This window comes from Cotesia glomerata, linkage group LG9 (assembly GCF_020080835.1).
Source record: "Cotesia glomerata isolate CgM1 linkage group LG9, MPM_Cglom_v2.3, whole genome shotgun sequence".
Taxonomy (NCBI): domain Eukaryota; kingdom Metazoa; phylum Arthropoda; class Insecta; order Hymenoptera; family Braconidae; genus Cotesia; species Cotesia glomerata.
Window position 1 is genome coordinate 13,494,433 of NC_058166.1, and position 11,330 is coordinate 13,505,762.

The 11,330-nt window shown below is 31.6% G+C and overlaps 1 protein-coding gene across 5 annotated transcripts; it reads left to right on the top strand.

Annotated features, from left to right (window-relative positions):
- Positions 1-1,236: 1,236 nt before the first annotated feature.
- On the top strand, positions 1,237-10,548 carry LOC123272000 (catenin alpha). Of its 5 annotated transcripts, none has more exons than XM_044738567.1 (6): positions 1,237-1,303; positions 3,152-4,211; positions 5,666-5,692; positions 6,854-8,368; positions 9,506-9,508; positions 9,623-10,548. In XM_044738567.1, the coding sequence occupies exons 2-6, from the start codon at positions 3,165-3,167 to the stop codon at positions 9,785-9,787; spliced, it is 2,757 nt and encodes a 918-aa protein (XP_044594502.1). In that variant the 5' UTR covers positions 1,237-1,303; positions 3,152-3,164; the 3' UTR covers positions 9,788-10,548. The 5 variants fall into 5 exon arrangements, with proteins under 5 accessions (XP_044594502.1, XP_044594501.1, XP_044594503.1 ...); XM_044738566.1 differs by lacking the exon at positions 1,237-1,303 and adding an exon at positions 1,310-1,530; XM_044738568.1 differs by lacking the exons at positions 1,237-1,303; positions 9,506-9,508 and adding an exon at positions 1,310-1,530.
- The last annotated feature ends 782 nt before the right edge of the window (positions 10,549-11,330 follow it).

An 11,330-nucleotide genomic window follows, 5' to 3' on the forward strand; every position in this document is an offset into this window, starting at 1 on the left:
AAAATAAATTTGAAAAAAAATTTGTAACCTCAAAAAACCGTTCTGCTTACGGTATATACACACTCGGTAGTCTGGCTTGAAAACGGAACTTGGCGCCAGACTCTATCGAGTCTGTTGATTACTGAGTAAAAGATATCATGTGTTATCGGATGCCTGTGTGATAGAAATTCTGTATAATTGGAACTCTGGGTAAAAGATGCACTGTATCATAAAAATCTGGACAAACGAATTCTGAGTAAAAGAATTGTGTCCAATACGAGGTCTGGGCAATCGGATTATCCCTAATAGCCACGCTTTGATTAAAAGTAGTTGGATTTCAGCAGTTACAGTTAACTTGACATCAAGTTTGCCGTAAATTTTTACAGTACAACAGTTGTAAACAAATTGACTAAAATCTACAGCCCCAATTTGAATACAAGTTAACACCGAACTTTTGGTTAAATTGTACTACAATTTTACTACAACTTGAATAAAATACTTGTACTGCAAGTCTTGACGTCAAATTGCAGTGTAACTTGTAGACAACTTAAGTAAAAACGTTTGGTTTGCAACTTTTTTCATCAAGTTGGCTACAAATTTAGGCAGTAGATTGAATAAAAGTTTGAGTTAAAATGGCTATCAGGGATGGGTCATTGATGTCCACCCCCAATCACTTTGCGTCGTCTAACATCATGTGGTACTTACTGCTTGGTCAACTTCTTTTTTACCAACACTTGCTCCTTTATCTGCTCAGGGGCGAAACGCGCGAAAAACCCTGATAGCCACAGTTTCAGACCAATCAAGTTGGTGTCAGATAGTTGCCACCAACTTAGCGACAACTTGCGGTCAACTTCCGAATTTGTAACTGTTGGTGCCAAGTTGGCTACAAGTTTCTGAGAAAAAAGAGACCAATCTACTGCCGCAATATGTCGCCAAATTTCTTGAGAAACTTATCGTCAACTTGGTGTGAAAAAGTTTCAGAGCAACTTTTGCCGACAACTTGGTGAACAAGTTGACACCAACGGAGTTACTTTCCAAGAGTTGCCGCCAAGTTGGTGACAAGTTGCGGCAGTAGATTGACAGAAAGTTGCGGCCAACTTGGCTATCAGGGGAAACGCGCGAAAAAGGCGAAAAAAGTTGCGCGCGACTGCCGCTTAAAACGCTCTCTTTATCACCAGCGGCTGGTATAGGAACTAAATTAGAAACCTTAGATATCCACTGAGAGGGCGTAAACCAACCGAATTGTCCCTGGAGAAGCGGACGATCTCCCTCTCTCTACTTTTATACACACTCTACGAAAAACGGAAATAATGACGTTGAGTGAGTAAGTACTAGTATATACACATATAACATATTATACATAGCGAGTAAATGGTAAATGGTGAATCTGAGGTGAAACTAGAGCAGTGAACATTTGCCAAAAAAAGGTCACACTTTATTTAATTTCAAGTTGATGGAAATATTGACCTACCCAACGGCACTACTACCAGCTAAAATAGTTAATATTTAACGAGACAGTGAATTCAATATCTAGCTGCATTTTTTGACAAGGTGAGTCCTGAGAGCGTGATAATAGCGTATATAAAGCCATTGTTAGACGTTGCGAGGCTGAGTTTTCTCCAATAAATCCATAGTTAAACCTTGAGCTTCTGCACGATTATTGTTGCTGGCTATTATTTTATTTATTGTAAATATTTCAGCTAATATTAATATTAGTTATCTGGATTTTTTAGACTTTTATTTGTTTTTGGATGATTCATGTGCTTGTGAGTCACTGTGATTAGTGAATGCTGTTGAAAATACCAGCACTGACAAGTAGTTGGTGTTGATGGAAATATTTAATTTTTAATGATACTGAAATTAAGTGGACATTTGACCATTTTGTTGGACACATATTTTTAAAAACTTGAATTTATATTAGTTTTCAATTTTTACGTGTAGTATTTGTTTTAAAATAATTTATTTTTGCTAGGTAAATCTTAAAAGTTGTCAGATCTGTTGATATTAGTGTTTGAATTTTTAATGTTGTTGGAAAAATTATTTAAAAATTTACTTTTTTTATTTATTTATTTTTTTTTTTTTTTAACGAATTATTAATAATTTGTTCTTGGGTATAAATGTAGGAGACTATTTTTTAATTATTAATTTTTAAATTAAATTGAAAAAAAAAGTATTTTCAATAATCGTTATTAAGAATGACACTGAAATTAGCAGACATCTGAAAATTCTTCAAATTTTCATAACAAATCAATGATTATAAAAAAAATTCACACTTATAATTTTTTTTTAATTTTTACATGGGAAATTTTATTTCATTATAATTTAATTATATTAAAAATCTAAAAAATTTTTAGATGTCTGTTAAATTTAGCATCACTATTAAGAGCTTATAAATTTTCTAAATTTATTGCATAAATTAAAAATTGTCTCATGTCTACGAAACTTAATTTTCATAATATAACAAATTTATAAATTTTTTTTTATAATATTTATCTTTAATAATAGAATAGAATATCGTTTTTATTTGTATCATATTGTGTTTTACAAAACTGTATCTTATGACTTAATTTAATTATTTACATTTGCATATACACTACACTGGTAGAAGGATTTCTTAACATTTAAGAAGATTTCTTTGTATTTAAAAAATCATTTCTTAAACATCATTTCTTAGTATTTAAGAAATATTTCTTAAATACTAAGAAATATATATATTTTTTAAATACTACGAAATATTTCTTAAATATTAAGAAATATTTTTTAAATACTAAAAAATGATGTTTAAGAAATGATTTCTTAAATACAAAGAAATCTTCTTAAATACTAAGAAATCCTTCTATCAGTGTAACTTTGATTTAATTTTTAACATATTTGTACTCTGTTTTTTTTTTTTTTTAACTTTTGTCACACTTCATCCTTCACATATCACAGTCGCATTACAATACTATTTATATTATTTCATACTTATATTAACTTAGTATCTATACTTGTTTATCAATGACAGACTTTTTCTGACATTTTACATTGTAACACTCATTCTCTTTAAACAGTCTTTCAATCTCGCTAACATATATACACAGCTCTCTATTTATGTCCCCTTTTAACATTGCAATTAATTTTTTCCTCGTTAATTTATTTTTTAATAATAATAATAATAATTTTTTATTTCTAGGTAACTAAAAAAAATGTCAGATTTTGGACCAATAACTTTAAAATGGGACCCGAAGAATTTAGAAATCCGTACTATGTCGGTGGAAAAAACCCTGGAGCCTCTAGTTCTCCAGGTAACAACACTAGTAAACACAAAGGGGCCGAGTAAGAAGAAAAAAGGCAAGTCGAAACGTGCTAGCGCGTTGGTGGGAACTGTAGAGAAAGCAACAGCTAATTTCATCGAACGTGGTGAGCAAATCGCTTATGAAAACCCGGATATCACCGCAGAAATGCTGTGTGCCGTCGAAGAAGTTCGCAAGACGGGAGCTGCCATGAGTATCGCGGCCAGAGAATTTTCCGAGGACCCTTGCTCTTCACTAAAACGGGGCAACATGGTGAGAGCTGCGCGAAATTTGCTGTCAGCTGTCACGCGTCTTCTGATACTCGCGGACATGGTAGACGTCCATTTGCTGCTCAAGTCGCTGCATGTCGTGGAGGATGACTTGAGAAAGCTGGAGAACGCTTCCTCGCAGCAAGAGTTGCTGGAGAACATAAAGCAGTTTGGACGAAACGCGTCTGAGCTGATGAACCAGGCAGCCAAGAGACAGCAAGAACTCAAGGATCCGCAGCTCCGCGATGACCTGGCTGCCGCGCGAGCTGTTCTCAAGAAACACTCTACTATGCTGTTGACTGCCTCCAAGGTCTACGTTCGCCATCCAGAGCTAGCTGCTGCGAAAGCTAACCGCGACTACGTGCTGAAACAAGTTTGCGAGGCCGTCAATACTATTAATGATGTCGCGCAAGGAAAAATGCCTCTTGACAGTCAACATCCTTACGATGGACCCGGTGAACTCGCGGCTGCCCTGGATGACTTCGATGAACGCATGGTCATGTCGCCGCTTGCTTACAATGAAGTACGCACTAGACCCAGTCTTGAGGAGCGACTTGAAAGTATTATTAGTGGCGCGGCTCTCATGGCAGACTCGTCTTGCACTCGCGACGAGAGACGCGAAAGGATTGTCGCTGAGTGCAATGCTGTCAGACAGGCTCTGCAAGATTTACTCAGTGAATATATGAATAATGTAAGTATTGTTAATTATTATTATTTATATAAGTACCTAAATATTTTAAAAAAATGTGTAGTTTTTCTTCTGATTTTTTTACTGAGAAATTTCATTAAGGAAGTTCTTTCGCTTCAGTTGAGTCACAACAACTGTAATAGTCAGTATTTGATAAATTAAAATAAAAAACCCATAAAAATTCTTAAAATTAAGAAATTAATAGTAGGGTAAAAGACCCTGTTATTGACACTGGCCTTTAAAGTTGTAATTATTAATAATTATAACATCTATAAAATATTTTTTTAAATCTAGTTAATAAAAAAAAAATACACATGAATTTAGCAAAATATCGAGCTTTTGTTTCTGAGAGATGTATCGCCTGAAAAATTTACGATATAAAGAAGTTCTATTGTAATCGACTTTCAAGAGAAGGATTTTTTTAATTGATTTGTTTTCATTGTAGAGTTTTATACTGAAAGTTTTTTAAAATAAAGATTTCTCCTGAGGGATTATAAAATGTAGAGAAATTCTCTGTAGAGATGCTCCCCACCCCTTTTACTTATATGAGACATTAATCGTTGAAATTTTGAAAATTAAAAAAAAAAAATAGTTAAATACAAAAATTAATTTGACTTGTAAATCAGCTGTTAGTAACCTGTCCGTGATTTGGCAACGCTATATTTCGGTTGTTTACATTTTCATTTGCACAATATAACTCTAACCATGTTTAAGTTTTTACAGTCAGTGTAAATAAATAAATTAATTTAAAATGTTTAGTCATAAAACTATAACATTCTAATGTCTCATGGCAAGAATGCTAGTATTTTTTAATTATTGTTTTATTTTTCATGAAAATTTGTTAACAATAAATTAACTAATAAATATGAATGAAAAACATAAGTGCGTTAAAGTTTAGTTTGAATTTATTGAATGTTCTGAAGCTCGCGCGCTACGCAACGTTGTCAAATATTCTGACGTCATTTAAATTTACCTATATATTTTATTGCAAAAAATGAAACCTGAATATTTTGAAAACCTTATCATGAGTTTTTTTTACCCCATTTAATCGGTGATTAATGCCATAATTCGAGAAAGTTGTTAAGGTCTGACTTTCTCGTAAGACTTGGAAAAAATACTAACATTTTTAGAAATTTTTTTTTCAAAAATTTGCACGGTGAAGAATAAATTAAACTTCACTAGTAGATAAATAAAGACTTTAATTTTTAAATAAAAATTAATTTTATGCATAATCTAATATTTTTTATTTAATTAACATTGATGGCGAAAGGACCTCCTTAAAAATATTTAAATTCACTCTAGGAAAAATATGGACCATACTTGGAATAAAAATTACATATTTAAAAAATTAATATTATAAATTATAATTGTAATTAATTAATTATTTACCAACAGCTTTATAACGATGATTATAAATCTATTTTACTTTTATCCTTATGTTTTTTGGCGATGATCAGTTACAGCTAGCACGTCGACGGAAGCGGGTAAATATTCCGTCCTAAGTGTGTTGGTTGTTTGTGACACGTGAGATTTCATTGCCAACAGCTTTGTAACCAAGTGGAATGACTAATAATTTTTTATAGATACAATTTAAAAAAAAAAAAAAACAATAAAAATGCCACGCCGTCGCACCAGTACTTGTATTAAATATAATCCACATGTGATTTTTATTAATAATTAGAATGTCAATAATTTTCACTATCATCCATATGTGCAATAAATGCTTCACTAGTCCTTAAAGGGTTACATGGGTTTCACGGCTTCAAAAAATCGATTTTTTTATTGTCTCATTAAATTCTACAACATCTCTAAAATATTGTCCTAAATTTGCTCTACTCTTTTAAAAAGTTGTGCGCTCAACGCGCTGTTTCATTGGCACTCACAACTTTAAGCGCGTTTTTCTTAAAACTATGTTTTCAAAGACAGTTGTCAAGATTTCTCGAGAACTACTCAACCGATCTTTATGAAATTTTAGACAGGTCTTCGAGTTATAATTTACAAGGTCTAGGACGAAGGATTTTTTTTTTCAATTACAACTATTTAAAAAAAAAATGCCGCGAAATTTTGGCCACATTTTCCATTTTTTTTTGTAAAAAATTCTGCCAAAAATCCAACTTTCATTTTTTTTTCCTTCGTCCAAGTTCTAATTTGACGTCTTAACTAAAACATGTTTTTTTTTTTTTTTTTTTTTTTTACTTCAAATAATCCTGCTAGGAGTTCTACTGTCAACGCGGACGCATCTTTTTCTGAAGGCTCGCCAGAAATGACGTCACAGTGGCAGAGTTTTTAATATTTTTTTTCAAAAATTTCAGTAATCTGTTATTAAATATGTATCTTTGAGACAGTAAAAAGTTTGAATTAAATATTTCATTTTTTATATTAAAAAAAAATTGTTAAAAATAGGCCATTTTTTCCCGGAGGAAATTCATGTAACCCCTTAAATTATTATCCAATTATTTATAATAAATTGGACTATTGGTGTGTTTATTTACATTAGATATAAATTGCTTTAAAATTAACACTAGCACATTTGTCGAGTGAACCATGATTAGTAGACATTTGTTTTAAGAATTTTCATTTTACGTTTTATTTATTTTTTTTTTTTTTCAATAATTTAACTAATCTAATTAAATAATAACCAACAGATGGGCGTAAAGGAGCAGTCAGAAGGCCTGGAGCGTGCTATAGATCACATGTGTCGTAAAACTCGAGATCTCCGTCGTCAACTCCGCAAAGCAGTGGTGGACCACGTGTCTGACAGTTTTCTGGAGACCAACGTCCCACTGTTGGTCCTGATAGAAGCTGCTCGCAATGGCAGAGACAAGGAAGTCGAGGAGTACGCTCTGGTATTCACCGAGCACGCAAACAAGCTGGTAGAAGTCGCGAATTTAGTTTGCAGTATGTCTGGAAACGAAGACGGCGTTAAAATGGTCCGGTACGCCGCAGCGCAGATTGAAAATCTTTGTCCGCAAGTAATAAACGCAGCACGTGTGCTGGCAGCACGTCCACAGTCTAGAGTCGCGCTGGATAACATGGAAGTTTTTAGACAAGCTTGGGAGAATCAGGTCCGAGTTCTCACCGAAGCAGTCGATGACATTACCACAATCGACGACTTCCTGGCGGTTTCAGAGAACCATATCCTCGAAGATGTCAACAAGTGCGTTCTTGCACTCCAAGAAGGCGACGCTGACACTCTAGACCGCACTGCTGGGGCGATTCGCGGTCGATCAGCGAGAGTTTGCAATGTGGTCCAGGCGGAAATGGACAATTACGAGCCTTGCATTTACACCAAGCGTGTCTTGGAAGCTGTTAAAGTTTTACGGGAGCAAGTGATGCCTAAATTCGCTCAGAGAGTTGAGATAGCCGTAGACGCGCTGAGCAGCAACCCTGCGAAGGACGTCGACGAGAATGACTTCATTGATGCATCAAGACTCGTCTACGACGGGGTTAGAGAAATCAGGCGAGCTGTCTTGATGAATCGTGCTGATGAAGATCTCGACCCGGAGGACGTCGAACTGGACGAACACTACACCCTGGAGACTCGCAGTAAATCCAGTGCTCAGACTGGAGAACATGGTGTTGATGAATACCCAGAGATCAGTGGTATTACCACAGCTCGCGAAGCTATGCGTAAAATGCCCGAAGAAGACAAGCAGAAGATTCTGCAGCAGGTCGAGTACTTCAGAAGCGAAAAACTTAAATTTGACAAGGAAGTTGCCAAGTGGGATGACGCTGGTAATGACATTATTGTCCTTGCTAAGCACATGTGCATGATTATGATGGAGATGACGGATTTCACGCGAGGTCGTGGTCCTTTGAAGACTACTATGGACGTCATCACTGCGGCTAAGAAAATTTCTGAGGCTGGTACCAAGTTGGACAAATTGACCAGACAAATTGCTGACCAGTGTCCTGAGAGCTCCACCAAGAAGGACTTGCTTGCTTACTTGCAGAGAATCGCGCTTTATTGTCATCAGATGAATATTACTAGTAAAGTTAAGGCTGATGTTCAGAATATTAGTGGAGAGCTTATTGTTTCTGGGCTGGACAGCGCTACGTCGCTTATTCAAGCTGCTAAGAACTTAATGAACGCTGTGGTTCTTACTGTCAAGGCTTCGTATGTTGCGTCTACTAAATATCCTAGGCAGTCCAATGTTACTGTAAGTATTTATTTATTTTTTCTTTTAAATATTAGGACTAAGGTAAAAGCCCCTATTATTGACAGGGTCCCCCACTATTGATACCCTATTTAATTTTATTATTTCATTATTAAAATCTGTTAATAATTACAATTGTTGATATTTCATGACAATTTTATATATTTTTAAAATTTTAAAATAGTAAAATTTAATTCCAAGGTATAAACTATTTACCGCAAAAAAATTTCATTTTTTCAAGTAGGACAAAACTGCTTATACGTTTGTAATTTCTTAACAATATTGTTAAGAAAGACCTTATTTTCAAATCCAGATTTCTCAATGTTTTTTTTTATGTAATTGCATTGTTTAAAATTATTTTAGATTATTTGTAGTTTAAATAACCATATAATTATTTATTTATACTTTATCGAGTTAAAATTAATTTTAAAATAGCGGATGTCAATGATGGGGACACAAAAATTAACTTGCGTCAACTAAAGACATAGACCATAATGTAAGGTAACAACCTAAACCCCTCAACATACATGTCAACGTATTAATGTTTACATACTGTCATGTGATTTTATAAGAATCAAAATATTTGAGACTAGAAAAAATTGCTAAAAAAAATCTGGAAAAAAATATAGAAAAGCTAGGTCTTAAATGAATTTTAAAATAATAAAAATTATTGATAGTTTTGCATTAGTTAGTTAAAATGATTATTGTTAATATAAATTTAACTGCAATAAAAGACCTGTCAATAATAGGGTCAATGGTATGTCAATAATCGGCTCTTTGAATTTTTTGCGCTGTCAATAATACATACATTCGACCTGTTGGTTTTAAGTTGATGTAATAATCATTAAATGTATTGCTATTAAAGTTAATTAATTAAGTTAGATAGGTAAAAACAATGATTAAGGTGTCCTATAAAAAAAAGTTGACAATATTGATTTGAAACACGATAAAAAAATTCAAATATTCATTATCACTCTTATAATGTCAATAATGGGGGATTTTACCTTATTGTTGATAGTAAATAAATTAAAATAGAGATTATTATGTGATTATAAATGTAGAACTATTTTATGACATTGTCCTTGAATTATAAATACTAAATAAATATATTTTTTTAAACTGACTTTCTTGGATAATTAGTATGTAAGTATGTCAAATAGCCGCTATTTATTAAAAATAAATATATAATTCATTTTTTTTTTTTTTTTTTTTCAATGTTTATACTTGAATACTAATTATTTTATTGATTTTTTTTAGTCACCAATAGTTGTCTGGAAAATGAAAGCACCGGAGAAAAAACCACTAGTACGTCCAGAACGGCCTGAAGAAGTAAGAGCTAAAGTACGAAAGGGCTCGCAAAAGAAAGTACAGAATCCAATTCACGCACTATCGGAATTCCAAAGTCCGACGGATACTGTATAAAATAATTAACAACATAACAATAATAATATATATGATTAAATGAATTATTAGAGAATATAAAAAATAATACACATAAAAAATGATAATTAACAATTAAATAATTAAAAGTCTTTGAATCATGTTGAGGCAATTTTTCCAGAGTAAGTATTGTCTTTACACTTTTATAATCATTTACATGGTTGTATCGGGGAGTTTTTCTCTTTATTTAAGTACATACCAATGATTTATTATTTTTAATTATTTATCGTATTGATAGTTAGTATTTTGTCTACGGATATTTATAAAAGTAAATAACAGCAATATTTGTTATTTTTAGTCGGAAATTTTTTATTGACAAAATTTTCAAGCAATCTGATCAAATTGAATTTTTTTTTTTTGTACTAAACAATTTACAAAAAATTATGTACTGTTTTTTTTTACATAGTTTAGGACTTCAAAAGGCAACTAAAATTAAAAGCTCAATAATTGATAATTTAAAAATTAACCAATTGAATCAGAAGCTAACGAGACTGTTAAGTATTCAAAAAAATGTACCTCAAGTACATTAAAAATTTATATAAAATTTTTTTTTTATAAACTAAATTTAAGTTTTTTAAATTAGTGAATAATTGTCATAAATAAAGTATGTTATAAATTAATAAACTAAAGCAATCAAAGGCCTCGGTGGTTTGTACGAATTTTCTACCAGTTTTTACAAATTACTTGTGGAACTAAAGACGAACAACATATCACAAGGGTTTCTTTATTCTATTGAGTAATTGCAAAAAGACCAAACCTCACTACTGGTACAATTAAAACTTTTTGTACGCTACCATTTTTTAGTTTATTAATTTTATATTACTCGATGTAAGTTATAAAACTCCTGTTAAAATTACCAATAAACTTCCATTATTATTTATAAGTTTTAATAAAATATAACTGCACTTTTAATACACTCGTATCTGATACAAAAATTAATATAAATACGTATTAATTATAAGTTAGAGTAACTAATTATTTATGAATAATTATACTTTTTTTTCAAACAAATTAGTCTTCGAAATGATTATATAATTTGTGGTATTTTTTTTTCATAAATTATGCAATGTGTTGTAAACACTGTAGATCAATAAACTTTTTAATAAAATCAATAAGCTTTCTTTTTAAATAAACAAGGAATAGAAAGGTTTAAATAAATCAAGATTTTTTGCTTTTTAAATAATTATTTAATATTTTTTTTTTTATTTTTTTACCTAAGCTAATGTTAAACACTAGGTAAAAAAACAATAAGAGTGATTCCCATCACAAATGCTCATTTACCAATACAAATAGAGTTATAATGCGGTTTATGTTTATAAAATATTTTAGTTAAAGAAGTTAAATCATGCAAACCCTAAACCTTTTGATTTTTTTCAGACAATTATTGAGTATATTTGTGGATAAAAAAATTTTTTTTTCTAATTTTTCTAATACAATAATTAAATTAATTAATTTAGTAATTCACAATTAATATTCATCAAAAATATTCCAAATAATTATCTGATTAAAACAATTGTAATTTTTC

What these genes read in the sequence shown, in the direction of transcription:
- LOC123272000 (XM_044738567.1), top strand. Translation starts at nt 3,165, where the DNA reads ATGTCAGATTTTGGACCAATAACTTTAAAATGGGACCCGAAGAATTTA. An exon ending in TCAGTGAATATATGAATAAT is followed by an intron (nt 4,212 to 5,665) that starts GTAAGTATTGTT and finishes GGCGATGATCAG; the next exon opens with TTACAGCTAGCACGTCGACG. An exon ending in TAGCACGTCGACGGAAGCGG is followed by an intron (nt 5,693 to 6,853) that starts GTAAATATTCCG and finishes AATAACCAACAG; the next exon opens with ATGGGCGTAAAGGAGCAGTC.